At 43.4% G+C, this 14651-nt stretch overlaps 1 protein-coding gene across 2 annotated transcripts; it reads left to right on the forward strand.

The window, feature by feature from the left end:
• Positions 1 to 4092: 4092 nt before the first annotated feature.
• PDIK1L (PDLIM1 interacting kinase 1 like) lies at positions 4093 to 14216 on the forward strand. Of its 2 annotated transcripts, none has more exons than XM_040337902.1 (4): positions 4093 to 4200; positions 8164 to 8295; positions 9744 to 10039; positions 10953 to 14216. In XM_040337902.1, exons 2-4 carry the CDS (start codon positions 8211 to 8213, stop codon positions 11685 to 11687), a joined length of 1116 nt encoding a protein of 371 aa, XP_040193836.1. In that variant the 5' UTR covers positions 4093 to 4200; positions 8164 to 8210; the 3' UTR covers positions 11688 to 14216. The 2 variants fall into 2 exon arrangements, with proteins under 2 accessions (XP_040193836.1, XP_040193837.1); XM_040337903.1 differs by lacking the exon at positions 4093 to 4200 and adding an exon at positions 4225 to 4452.
• The last annotated feature ends 435 nt before the right edge of the window (positions 14217 to 14651 follow it).

Raw genomic sequence — 14651 nt, forward strand, 5'->3', positions numbered from 1 at the left:
TTTTTAAGCTGTAAAAAACGCTCAGAAAAGTGGCTGTAAAAACGTCAGTGGAAATGAAGCCTTAGAGACAGGCACCCTGGCCCTCCGAAAGGTGCCAATTGTGGCTCCGGAGGGGGGGAGGAATAAGATGAGCGGAAGTTCCACTTTTGGGTGGAACTCTGCTTTAACAGCTAAAACGCAACCAGTCTGTTTGGGAGATGAGGTTTAAGCGGAGCTCCGCCGTAAAAAATATTAAAAGCCAGCAGCTGTACAAATACTGCAGCTGCTGACTTTTAATAAATGGACACTTACCTGTCCAGCGACGTCGGCAGCAGAAGATGAACAATCGCTCATCTCTCGCTGCCCCCACCGCCATCCTCGGTGAGGGAATCAGGAAGTAAAGCGTTGCGGCTTCACTGCCCGATTCCCTACTGCGCATGCATGAGTCGCGCTGCGCCGTCTTCACTGGTCCCCGCTGCGTTCTGGGAGCCGTGTGTTTTCCAGAACACAACAGGGGGGGGGGGGGTGACGCACTTCCCGCAGAGTGTGTTCCCGGAAGTGGGAGCAAATACCTGTTTTAAACGGGTATCTGCACCCCCCTCCCCCCCTGAAAGGTGCCAAATATGGCACCGGAGGGGGGAGGGTTCCGATGAGCGGAAGTTCCACTTTAGGGTGGGGCTCCGTTTTCAGTTACCCTGACTGGGTGTCAAATGACATCCAGCAGGATAGCGATCAGTGGTGTCACATGTCCAATCATGTTAAAGAGCCTCTGACGGAGGCTCTTTACCATGTGATCAGCTGTGACCAATCACAGTGTGGGCCAGGAAGTGCTGGTAATTGGCTTTCCTCGGTTCGCGCTGACAGGGAGAGCTGATCGGCGGCTCTCCTGTCAGAGGGGGGTTGTGCACTGATTATCAGCACATTGATGATCAATGCAGCCCTCATCAGAGATGCCCACCACATGCCAATCAGTGCCCGTCAGCTGCCAGTCAGTGCCACCCAAATTGCCAATCAGTGTCCATTGAAGTACCAATTAGTAATGGCTTGTCAGTGCCCTTTACAGATGCCCATCAGTAATGCCTGTCAGTACCTCATCAGTGATGCCCATAAGTGCCATCTATTAGGGCCTATCAGTGCCACCTATTAGTGCATTAGTGCGCATCGGTGCCACCCATCAGTGCTACAAATCAGTGTCCATCAATTCTACATATTAGTGTCTCCTCATCAGTGCCACCTCGTCAGCGCCCGTCAGTGAAGGAGAAAACATTTTTTTTAACTACTTGCCGACCGCCCACCGTCGTTATACGTCCTCACTTTAAAGATGAATATCTCGGTAAGGGCAGCAGCTGCTGCCACAATCGAGATATTCATCTCTTCTGTGGGCGACCGTGTAAACGATAATGGCGGTCTCCGCGGCGGATTCGCCGTTATCGGTGGCGGGAGAGGGGCTCCCGCCGCTCTCCCGTGCCCTCCGCCGCTTACCGGAGCCGTCGGTAGCGGCGGAGGGGATCGCGACCGTTCGCTAGCTGAGCGGGGACGAGACTGAAGGAAAAATCTCCTTCGCCCGTCCCCATAGCTCTGCTGGGCGGAAGTGACGTCAAAACGTCAGTCCCGCCCAGCCTCTTAACCACTTCCCTACCTGCCCATAGTAAAATGACGTCCACAAAGAACCTCTGCCGTTCAGAGTGGACGTCATATGACGTCCTGGGCTTTGTGGGGGGGATATCTGAATGATGCCTGCAGCTAGAGGCATCATTCAGATATCCTTCTCTTGTGCCGGCGATTCTGCACAACATAAGAACGATCATAGCGGCGGTTCCGCCGCTAGATCGTTCTTACAGGCGGCGGGAGGGGACATCCCCCCCCCCTCCCGCCGCCATCCGGTGCTTCTACGGGCAGGAAGCATAGAGATGACTGGTGACCAGATGGTCACCAGTCATCTCTATGACCGTCGGAGGACCCGGGCGCGATGTGATGACGTCACGCCCGGGTCCCCGTAAGTAAACAAAGCCGCGATTGCGGCTGCTAAGCAACAGCAAGCATGAGATCGGTGAATTTTTTTTCACCGATTTCATGCTTTCCAGCCTGGAGGAGAGATGTGGGGTCTTATTGACCCCGCATCTCTCCATAAAGAGTACCTGTCACACACATTCCTATTACAAGGGATGTTTACATTCCTTGTAATAGGAATAAAAGTGATCAAAAAAAAAAAAAATTAAAAAAAAAAGTGTAAAAAAAGAAATAAATATATAAAAAAAAAAAAAGAAATAAAATAATTTTTTTTAACGCCCCTGTCCCCGGTAGCTTGCGCGCAGAAGCGAACGCACACGCAAGTCCCGCCGACATATGTAAACGCCGTTTAAACCACATATGTGAGGTATCGCCGCGTGTGTTAGAGTGCCAGCAACAATTCTAGCACTAGATCTCCTCTGTAAATCTAAACTGGTAACCTGTAAAAATTTTCAAATCGTTGCCTATGGAGATTTTTAAGTACCGAAGTTTGGCGCCATTCCATGAGTGTGCGCAATTTTAAAGCGTGACATGTTAGGTATCTATTTACTCGGTGTAACATCATCTTTCCTATTTTACAAAAAAATTGGGCTAACTTTACTGTTTTTTAATTTTTTTAATTCATGAAACAATTTTTTTCCAAAAAAAAGGCGTTTGAAAAATTATTGCGCAAATACCGTGCAAGATAAAAGGTTTCAATGACCGTCGTTTTATTCCCTAGGGTGTCTGCTAAAAAAACATATATAATGTTTGGGGGTTCTGCGTAATTTTCTAGCAAAAAAATTATGATTTGTACATGTAGGAGAGAAGTGCCAGAATAGGCCTGGTATGTAAGTGTGTATAACTGCCCTGTATGGAAGAGGTTAAAGAAACATTTTTTTTTTTTGTCATTTGAAAAAATGACATTTCCAAATTTTTTCTTTTTTTTTTGCATTTAAGCCTAAATATGAGATCTGAGGTCTTTTTGACCCCAGATCTCATATTTAAGAGGACCTGTCATGCTTTTTTCTATTACAAGGGATGTTTACATTCCTTGTAATAGGAATAAAAGTGATAATTTATTTTATTTTTTTTCAGTGTTAAAAATTGTAAAATAAATAAAACTAAATGCGAAAACCCCCAAAAAAATTTTTTAAAGCGCCCCGTCCCGACGAGCTCGCGCGTAGAAGCGAACGTATACGCCAGTAGCGCCCGCATATGAAAACGGTATTCAAACCACACAAGTGAGGTATCGCCGCGATCGTTAGAGCGAGAGCAATAATTCTAGCCTTAGACCTATTCTGTAACTCAAAAAATGCAACCTGTAGAATTTTTTAAACGTCGCCTATCAAGATTTTTAAGGGTAAAAGTTTGACGCCATGCCACGAGCGGGCGCAATTTTTAAGCGTGACATGTTGGCTATCATTTTACTCGGCGTAACATTATCTTTCACAATATATAAAAAAATTGGGCCAAATTTATTGTTGTCTTATTTTTTAATTTAAAAAAGTGAATTTTTTCCAAAAAAAGTGCGCTTGTAAGAACGCTACGCAAATACGGTGTGACAAAAAGTATTGCAATGACTGCCATTTTATTCTCTAGGGTGTTAGAAAAAATATATATATAATGTTTGGGGGTTTTAAGTAATTTTCTAGCAAAAAAAAATGGTTTTGTCTTGTAAACACCGACTCAGAAAAACAGGCCCGGGGCTAAAGTGGTTAATAGAAACAAATAAAAACTTTTTTTTTTCTTTTTTAAATCAGACTTTTTTAGCTTGTTTAGCAAAAATAAAAAAAATCCCAGAGGTGATCAAATACCATCAAAAGAAAGCTCTATCTGTGGGTAGAAAATTGTAAAAATGTAGTTTGGGTACAGTGTAGCATGACCACGCAAATTGCCATTCAAAGTGCGACAGCGCTGAAAGCTGAAAATTGTCCTGGGGAGGAAGGGCTATAAGTGCCCAGTATTGAAGAGGTTGAAGGCCTCGAAACACCTTTCCTGAAGTGACAGTGACATTGTCCATGTCGCTTGGTGACGTCACTCTTCTCATCATGGCCCCTAGCCCTGTCAAAGCTCCGCACAGTCTCTGCTCCTACCGTTGGATCAACGGCGTTTCCCTTCCCTCCGCGCATGCGCGGCTTTCCTTTGTTTGACGTAATGCGCGGTGCACGCGCTTGGTGTGTGAGCGCGCACGAGGCAAAATGGCGGCGGCCACAGGAGAGAGAAGCTGAGGTGAGAGCGTTAAAAATGGCTTGTTTTTAGCGGCACACGTATGTGACATCCTGTACGGCCGCAGGTACCTGTCCTCGGCACCCTTATAAAGAGGAGTTCGAGTCTCTGCTGGTGTGTGAGGAAAGGGAATTGAGCCTTCGTTGTAGGAAAACGTGTGGTGAATACTTGAACAATAAGGTGCACTCGCATTACTGGGGCTTAGGCTGCTTGTAAGATGATCTGCATAGCCGGAGGTGATCTGTCTCCAGTCAGGTGTGTATTGAGGAGGATAGTGTAGTGTGTAGATATAATTAGGGTGTAGTAATTAGGAGCTGCCCAGCTCTCCCTGGTGGTGTTTTGTAGACAAAAGATCCAGATGTCTAACCTCTACATTGTGTGACTGGCCTGCTACTACTGCTGGTGTATGATGAGGGAATTGCTTGTCAGGGGCTCCTGATTTCAGTCACAGGCTAGAAAAGCGATCTGTAGAAAATTCTTCTGATTTATCACAGGCTGCATCTTTATAATACTTTTTTTATCTTTGCCTTATTATGGAGTTTAGCTATATTTTTGCTAATCCCTGTGGCTGATCTCCTTGTGTTTTCACTTGAGGCCTATGTGGATTTTTTTTAGATCTGATGGAACGACTCATTGGTATTTATTGTATAGACAGATCATGGAAGTAGCTTAGGAGAATGCTACAGTTCCCAATGGGTTCATTTTTATTTATTTTTCACTGGGTTATGCTTAAATAACATACGTACGGAGGCAGCGTTGTGCTTGCATGCCAAGTCCTGTGCCGCCATCTTTCTTTCTGATGTCATAGTGAGCTAGTTGTCTCTTGTAGTTCAAGGAACACTAAAGATGATAAAAAAAAAAAAAAAAAAAACATGTTATGTTTACTTCCACTGTGCAGCTCGTTTTTCAGAGTGTCCCTGAATCTGGTTGTCTGGGGTCCCTTGGCGGCTCGCTTGCATGGTGGTGAGTTCTTGCGGGCGCGCTCCAGTGATACAGTGAGCGGCTATAGCCGCTGGCTGTATCACTAGGCCCCGCCCCCGACGCGCCGTGTCATTGGATGTGATTGACAGCGGCGTGAGCCAATGGCTGCGCTGCTTTTAATCAACCAATGAATGAGCCGAGAATCCTGCGCGTTCACGGTGCGGGACCTTCGAGGGGTCAGGTAAGTGAACGTTGGGGCCGCTAATCCACAGATGTTTTTTCACCTTAATGCATAGAATTAGGGTTGTCCCGATACTTTTTTAAGGCCGAGTACAAGTACCGATACTTTTTTTCCAAGTACTCGCCATTACCGATACTTTTTTTTAAATGTCATGTGACAGTTTCTCAAAGCACAATACAGATTAGGTGGCACTGATCTTCAGCACTGATAGGATTAGGTGGCACTGATATGCAGCACTGGTGGCGGCGCTGACAGGCACTGGCAGGTGGCACTGACGGCTGGTGGTCACTGATAGGTGACATTTATGGGGAAGGCTGCCTGCAACGCCCATCCTGGTACTCCTTGCACTCGGCCACATAGCAGCATCCATCTTTTTACACCCAGCCCACACTATATGGGCTGGGTGTAACAAGATGTCCGCTGCTGGCATACTGTGGCCGAGTGCAGGGTATACCAAGATTGGCGTCTCTGGCAGCAATGTGGAGCATCACTTTCGCGACTGAATGTGATGGCTCCGGTCGCCCTGAACTCTGTACTCCCTGCCAGCTCGACGCGCCACACTCCGCTTTGCCCGCCACTCCGCCCGCTACTCCGCCAGGTATCGGCTAAGGCATCAGGAGCATTTGTGCGAGTACAAGTATTCGTGCAAATGCTCGGTATTGGTACCGATACTAGTATCGGGACAGCCCTACATAGAATGCATTAAGGTGAAAAAACGTTTACCTTTACAACCCCTTTCAGGGATATACAGTTAGCGGACCTCCAGCTCTTGCACAACTACAAGTCCCATCATGCCTCTGCCTGGGTGTTATGCTTGTGGCTGTCAGTCTTGCTATGCCTCATGGGACTTGTAGTTCTGCAACAGTTCGAAGTCTGCTTATTGCATATCCCTGTTGTAGTTGGGGGGGGGGGGGGGGCGGCTAGGGATTTAGGGGGTTATTTACGAAAGGCAAATCCACTTTGCACTACAAGTGCAAAGAACAAAAAAGGTGTTTGAACAGCTGCACTCCAGAAATTTGAAAGTTGCTTTTATTGGCAAAATTGGATAAAAAGCACTACAAGCCACAGCATGAAAAATAGGACACACAGCTGACTCGTTTCACACTAGTACTTAGTCATAGATAATCTGGAGTGCGGCTGTCCAAACACCTTTTTTGTCCTTTGCCGTACGCACTGGGAGGAGGTTGATTACCTAAACATATCCACCTGGAGCGGTTACCTCCCTTTCTCGAAGTGCAGTCGCTGTGAATCTGAGGGGTAGATCTGAAATGAGGGGAAGCTCTGCTGATTTTATCATCCAATCATCTGCAAGCTAAAATGCTGTTTTTTTTTTTTTCTCCTTATATGTCCCCCTCAGATTTACAGGGACTGCACTTCCAAGTGCACTTTGCACTTGTAGTTTCCACTTGTAGTGCAAAGTGGATTTGCCTTTCGTAAATGACCCCCATTGGGTCAGGTCAGCTCTCCTCTTGTGGTCGATTGTAGGCTGAAGATTAGAGTGTTTGAAAAGATGCAGACTAATCTCTTGGAATAAAGGTATGCTTTAGGCTAGGTTCACACCACTGCGTGCCGTGACACTGCAAAATCGCACATGTTCCGACATGCAGAGAAACGTGCTGCTATTTGGTAGGGTTGCCATGCAGCTTGGTGTGTCGTGATTTAAAAAAAAAGGGGGGTCAAGGACTTATTTCCCTCTGTTTCTTGCGGATAGGACGACGTATTTAAATGAATGTGCTTCCCTACGTGTATCGCACACAGCTGCACAGATGTGAACCGAGGCTTAAGGGTTCACATGGTTTTCCTGCCTTAAAGGAGTTCACCTTTTTGGAACTTGTTACTCTTTCCACCTATTCCCAATGCTGCAGCCGCTGTGCACTTTGGGTGTAACCTGTTTAGAAAGGTGAACATAACCTTTAAAGGAGAAGTATGGGTTTTGACTTTTTCCCATATTTATACTTGCCTCAGTGGATGGAGCATCGGACCGATGCTCCATCTGTCCCCCGCCGTCTGTGCACTGAGAACCGAGACACCAAACATCGCCGCTGGCTCGGTTCTCACAGATCCCGAGAGGAAAGAGGCTGACTGTCAGTCATCGTCTTTCCTCTCTGCTTCTCCACGCTCAATTGAGAGCTGAGAAGTGGAGGGGTGGAGAGAGGCTGTCTCCGCGGCTCGCTGAAAATGCCATCAATCAGGGCAGCTGGCGGATCCCGACTTGGTAAGTCATGATGACGCCCTGCCACGACTGATGGCAGTGACGTCGGTGGAGATCGGACTTCAGACCGATCTCTGCTGAAAACGGGTCACAGGAGTGCAAAACTAATTGCACTCCTGTGCCCCTTAGGAGAAACCCAGCCAAGAAAGCTCAGGCTGGACTTCTCCTTTAACTTGGCGATATATTGTTCAAATTTTGGTTGGTCCCGATGAAATTTTCTATGCGAGGCATTCCCTGCCCTACAGCCATGCATATACAAGGGGTTTTTACAACACTATCTCACAGTATCATGGACTTGTTTCTTTAGAATTTTTGGGAAACCACTAAATGTTCTAAAATTTGCCTACTTCCAAATTATGCATAATAGGTTTAATTCACAACGTTCATGGAGAGATCGGGGTCTTTTTAGTCGTGTGACAAAATTTTTGAATCTCAAAGGATTGAGAAACAAAATTGGCTGTTGCGCTCCTCTTGAAAATAAAAATTTCTTATTCTGGTTAACTATAGGAACTTTGTGAAGTTTACCCTTATGTCATGTAATTGTTTATTGCTTTGTTCACTAATCTTAAATATCTACTGGATTTTTCCACAGTCACCGTCTACAGATGTCGCAGGTGTTATTGCACCCTTTCATTCGAAATGCAAGCTGCTATTTGGCGTAGTGGTGTGATACTGAAAATTCCAGGTGAAAATGTATACGATGTGAAAGCTTTTTCAAGCGAAGGTAAGAAGAAACCTCTCATAGATTGTTCTGCATGCAGATGTTTATATTCTGAAGATTCTAAAGCTAACCTTTCCAAATGCTTAGTTATTTTGCATTGTGCGGAATGCATCAGGGTGGGGTAACTTGGTTTTATATACAAAAAAAAAAAGGAAAAATGGGTTGAGTGCAATTGGCTTTCATGAATGGCTGCTTAGTAGATTTTGAATATCTTTTTTTTTTTTTTTTTTTTAAACCTGTGCTGACTCCGAAGCAAGGAAACTAGGAAAATTGATGTACAGCAGACATCATCGGGTACATTTTCCTGCATTGCCAGCAAAACTTGCATCCCTAATCCCCTGCTACATCCCTGTGATAAACATGTTACTTGGAGGTTTTGGGAAAACTGCACACTCCCAAAATGCAGACCTACAAATGCCATGTGAAGTGGGGCTGGCTCATGCCTATCCCTGGCTTTCAGAAAGTCTGTTTCAAATTTTCTGGGGTGCCAGATCATGAGCGAAAGCATAATACCCCTTTCACACTGAGGAGTTTTTCAGGCGGTATAGCGCTGCTATACCGCCTGAAAAACTCCTGCACTGCATACTCAATGTGAAAGCCTGAGGGCTTTCACACTGAGGCGATGCGCTGGCGGGAGAGAAAACAATCTCCTGCCAGCAGCATCTTTGGAGCGGTGAGAGGAGCGGCGTGTATACTGCTCCCTCACATTTAAAACAATGGGAAACTGCGGCAATACCGCCCGCAATGCGCCTCTGCAGAGGTGCATTGCGAGCTGTATTAACCCTTTATCGGCCGCTAGCGGGGGTTAATACCGCACCGCTAGCGGCCGAATCCCGCAGCAAATCTGACAGTATAGCGCCGCTATTTTTAGCGGGGCTGTACCGCGGCTCCCGCCCCAGTGTGAAAGGGGCCTAACTGGCAGCATGTTGATAGAACTGACATCAGAGGTCTATTCGTGCTGGGGCTTATTATGGGATCATTTTAATTTGTATATTTGTATCCTAATAAACTACCAGATATGGCAGTTGGGAGTCCCAAAATCAGTTTGGAAGGGTTGCACTCTGGTCCATTTGCAACACCTCCCTAAGCTTTTGTTGGCGTTTGCATAACCGAATACCTGAAGTTTTGGGATTCCTGGGCCACTCTGAAAATTAAAATTGACACCTAGATCGTCTGCAATGGGTTCCAAGGCCCACATTAAATGGACCTATTTTTAACCCTGTCTCTTCTAGTTAATGTAACTTTCTTACATTTTCTGTGTTGTACTTGCCAGTAATGTATGGTTGTAGTGGTAATTCAGAGCTGTACATTGATGCATGACTTATTTAAATTTTCTTTAAAAATGGAAGTCAGGTTTGTACATGCGTAGAAAGTAATAACAATGTTGAGGACTGATGCTGTATATTTGAGTTTTTTTTTTCCAGTAACCTATCATTTTGTTTCCCATTTAGTAAGTATAAAGATGGTCAGTAGCCAGCCTAAGTATGACCTGATAAAGGAAGTAGGCCGTGGCAGCTATGGAGTGGTGTACGAAGCCTTAGTTCGCAGGACATGCCAGCGAGTCGCAGTTAAAAAAATCCGCTGCCAAGCACCAGAGAATGTTGAATTGGCATTGAGGGAGTTCTGGGCATTGAGCAGCATCCAAGGCCAACATCCTAATGTAATTCATTTGGAGGAGTGTGTCCTGCAGAGAGATGGGACAGTTCAACGCATGTTACATGGATCCAGTTCAGCACTTTACCTTCCGGTGAGGAAAAGGCAGAAAAATTGAATAAATGTTTAGAGAACTGACATAAAAAAAAACAGGGCTGATTTACTTAGAGTAATTTCCACCCTAGCCTTGTGATCTTATTCCATTGAACCTGATAGAATAAATATACTTGAACACAAGCTAGAATAAAAGTCTCTTTACTAAATTAAGCTTAGTATGTTTGTTCTTGCCAGTACACTTGTTTCAAGATGCTATAATGACCAATACACATATTTACATCGGGTCTGAAACGGCCTAAGGCTACATTCACAAAAGGGGTGTTTTGCCACAGTGTGACTAGCAGCGGCAGAAAATCCACACAAAGTGCGTCCAGCAGCAATCGGTGCAGGTAATCGCTGGCTGTGTTAACAGCCATGAATAGCTGTGGTCGCTGATAACCTGTCATTGAAGTGTATGGGCTCGATGGTCGCAGCTAGCCACTCACACCTGTCAATAACTGCAGCAATAATCGGTAGATTTGTGCCGCTGCCATTTTATGCCGTGGTAAAGTACCTGTGGAAATGTAGCTTAATCTTCTGCAAACTGGGCACGTGTATGGGTATGCTGAGAAGCCTATACATTTTAGGCCTGCTCCCCATGTGAGTGTTAAAGGGGTGTCCACTTGTATATTTGTAGAATGCTTTTGAGTGTAATAGTCAAAAATGACTGCTGAGTTTTTACTTTAGAGTAGTGTGTGTGTGATATATATATAGATAGATAGATAGATAGATAGATACTTATTACACACACAGTTTTTTTTCTGTGAATAATGCTTTAGTTGTATTTTGTGCAAGATTAATTGTTCACCATTACTGGTTGTTTGGCAGATTGATATATTTAAATCCAGTATTCTGTTCATGTGATTACTAAATAACTTAACCCAATTTCCCAATTATGTTTTTTCTTGAAGTTGGTGGAAACCTCTCTAAAAGGCAAAATTGCCTTTGACCCACGCAGTACTTATTGTCTATGGTTCGTGATGGATTTCTGTGATGGAGGAGATATGAACGAGTACATCTTAACTAGGAGACCAAGTCGTCGAACCAACACCAGTTTCATGTTGCAACTAAGTAGTGCACTTGCATTTCTACACAAGAACCAGATAATACACCGTGACCTAAAGCCTGATAATATTCTGGTGTGTAAAGCACGTGATGGCATGGATGAACCTACTCTAAAGGTGGCTGACTTTGGACTGAGTAAAGTATGTTCTACTTCAGGCTTGAACCCCGAAGAACCAGCCAGTGTAAACAAGAGCTTTTTATCTACTGCATGTGGCACTGATTTTTACATGGCACCCGAGGTGTGGGAGGGTCATTATACAGCAAAAGCAGATATTTTTGCTCTAGGAGTAATACTGTGGGCCATGCTTGAGCGCTTAACGATCTTGGACAGTCACACCAAAAAGAGGTTGCTTGGTGGCTATGTTCAACGGGGAGCACAAATTGTTCCAGTGGGAGAAGCGCTGCTCGAGAACCCCAAAATGGAATTTCCTATTCCTATCAAGAAAAAAACCATGAATCGGCGCATGAAACAATTGCTGCAACAGATGTTGTCCGCTAACCCTCAGGAGCGTCCAGATGCCTTTCAGCTTGAACTACGTCTCATTCAGATTGCCTTCAGAGACTATACATGGGAAACGTGACATCCACTTCTAAGTCTTATTAGAATTAAATGAGCTGAGATTTGCAGGGCACCTTAAATGGAAGTAGACTTTTTTTTTTACAATGTCAAGCTAGTTATTACAGTACACATTTTGTACTGGGGAAAGTAGAAGTAGAAGAAAATGTAATGTTAGTGTGCTATCTGCCCCATTCATTACCTTTCTGAAATGCATCATTCTCCTGATTAGACAATTCTAATTGGCAATGGTTACCACATCTGGGGTAATGTGAAAATCCCATTTAGGATGATCATTCCTTTTTGTTTAGGTTTTCCAATATATTTTTTTTATTTCATACCTCCAACTGGGCTGCTACCGTATTTACTCTCTCGTAGATGTAGATTAGAACTTTAACATTGCACATTCCAGTGGGGTTCCTGGACTTCCCAAAGAATGTATGTGATCAACTGCTGCTGTATGAATTGTGCGTGGGTTATTCTGAATGTGTATTTATTAATACATAAAGATGCATGTCTCTTGCTGTCATTTTTGACAACTTCATAAGATGGCTGTTTGATTAGTTTAGTTATATGTTAAAAAGGCTGCTTTATTCATATCTGGCCTTTTTATCAAGGAACACTTGCCTATAACCTCTGAGCAAACCGTTCTGATTTTCTGTGGTAAGCCCCATATCCGACACCTAAAACAATGGGTTGTGCAGCCCTGACACTTGGTGTGAAGAGACTTGGAGCAGTTTCTTTTTTTTTTTTCTCACAGATATTGTAAAGTAAAGAATATTTCAGCATTGCACATGAATGTTTTGAGGGTAAATTGTGTTTATCTCTTTATGGCTAATTCACACCTATATATGCCTGTAAGAGAAATGTGTTTCATGAATGAAATGTACCTGCACATGATGATAGGTATTTCAGTACTCTGCCAAATTTAACTTGGTACAATAATTTTCCAATTCTGAGCTTTGCAGTAAAATTTATACTTTTTTGGTTTTGTTTGCTTTAAGCGCATGAAAATAAGTGAAATGTGGAAAGGTGTTAATGAGCCCATTTAAGTAGTCGTTGTTTCAGCCAAAGTATGATGCCAGCATAGCATTTTACAGTCCATCAGCTCATACACAAACCAAAGTAAGCCTTCAACATATATAAAGCTATAAAGGGCTATAGAGGCAACTTAAATTTAAAAGCTGGTAGTGGAACTTTCCTGCATGTATTTCTTTCCTCATTAATCCTTCCTCCTAAGAGTGGGGGCCTGAAACCCAGGCGCACTGTGTTTGCTAGCTGTAAATTTCAAAGTTACCCTGTACTGAGGGAAATATGGAGGCTACCATTTGCTGACTATTTTGTCTCCAGCTACAATAATTTGTCTTTTGCAGTTGGAATAAGTAAGCTGAATCCTGATCTGCTTGCATTTTTTTTTTTTTTTGCTTGCATTTTCAAGGTCTGTGAGGTAGACAGTTTTTAAGCCCATGCAGTATGCATAAACTGTGTGCATTCCTTTTCTTGGGTACTTTGCTGGCGTGGTCTGCTGCTCTTTTCCATCTGCTCCCATAGTAAACTGTTTGATTTGCAGGCTCCATCCCACTCTGGGCTTTGTGCATCTAGTGACACACGCAGTGCATCTCTACCCCTGTCCCTCTATGCCCTCCTCACTGAATTTTGGCTTACTGCAGCGGGAGCCAGTGGCAACAAGTCCTAAATTTTTTTTTTTTTTTTTTACATTTTTAATGCAGCAAATACATTAAGGTAAAAATTTATTTTAGCTTTAGAACCACTTTAAAGATTTAATTGGCAGTTATGACCTTCTGTGGGTTTTAGGACCTTCCCAGGAAAATAATTCTGAAAAAAGAATGCAGCTGCTGCTTTTTGTTTTCCTTATGCTGCCTCAATAGCTTTATATTTGTGATGGGCTTGCTTTTTCTTGCAATTTTTTTTACCCCTACCTCTCATCTATTTATAATAAGAAAAAAAAAAAGCGTCCTTGATCATCGAACGCACAAAAATAATCTAATCATCATTCACCTTGATTTTTAGATATATTTTTCTTTGTAAACATTACAGAATATATTTTGACAGAAGTTAGGGAAACAAGGTAAAACTTAATTTATTATAAAATGTCACTGTTAATAGTGTACAGAATCTTTGGATGTGTGTCTGTGTAATAGTGTTTGTAAAGCACGTTGAGCTACATAACTTTTGTCTGTGGTTTTCTTTACCTAATCTGCCTGATGATGACGACATCATGGCTTTTGTCCAGCTTAAAAACAAAACTCTTTTTTAAAATTTAAATGTGGCGGGGTAACGCCCTTAGAATGCAATTCTTCCTCTAGTGTGGCGAAACAGACTTTGTACGGAGATAAGCACAAACTGTCAAAGCAGCTTTTTACCTTCATGCATATTGCAGTCAGGGTTGTTTTTCTTTTTTTTAAATCAATACAAGCTCAAATTCAAGACACAAAAGAAAGTTGGTTAGAAAAAATGACTTGCAAAACTGTGAATTGCTTAGACTTCTGTTTTATATTGTAACTGGCCACAATAAAAAAAAATATATCTGTTACATTCTGTGTATAGCATTCACACAATTGGTTTTTGTATTTCTGTGTACCACTGCAACATAGTTGATCCTGCTAGTAGATCCATTATTTTTCTACTTCTAAGCTATTCAGTGAAAGTTACAGGGGTTGGAAAAGACCATATTACATTGGTGGTGGAGGAGGTTACAGTGCCAAGCTTTTATTCATAAGACTTCTTCGCCACAAGAAAAATGTTGCTCTAAGGCTGTGCCTTGTAGTTCGGGAGGGGGTAATGATTAGGCCATATTTTTACCTTTCCTACCAACTCTTTACCCTTAAATTGTAAAGGCAGTGTTTGTGGGTGTACACATGCCATGGAGCATCACAACCAGGCAAAACTGATTCCCCGTAATGCTTGACGGGCAGTACTGTTCGCTGAACATGAGCCATTCAGTGGTGCAGATTTTTAGGAGTTATGC

Source organism: Rana temporaria, chromosome 2, assembly GCF_905171775.1.
Source record: "Rana temporaria chromosome 2, aRanTem1.1, whole genome shotgun sequence".
Lineage (NCBI taxonomy): Eukaryota > Metazoa > Chordata > Amphibia > Anura > Ranidae > Rana > Rana temporaria.

Excerpts from the sequence above, each read along its gene's own strand:
- PDIK1L (XM_040337902.1), top strand. The coding sequence starts at position 8,211 with ATGCAAGCTGCTATTTGGCGTAGTGGTGTGATACTGAAAATTCCAGGT. Across the intron at positions 8,296-9,743 it reads GAAAGCTTTTTCAAGCGAAG|TAAGTATAAAGATGGTCAGT; the intron begins GTAAGAAGAAAC and ends TTTCCCATTTAG. Across the intron at positions 10,040-10,952 it reads GTTCAGCACTTTACCTTCCG|TTGGTGGAAACCTCTCTAAA; the intron begins GTGAGGAAAAGG and ends TTTTTCTTGAAG.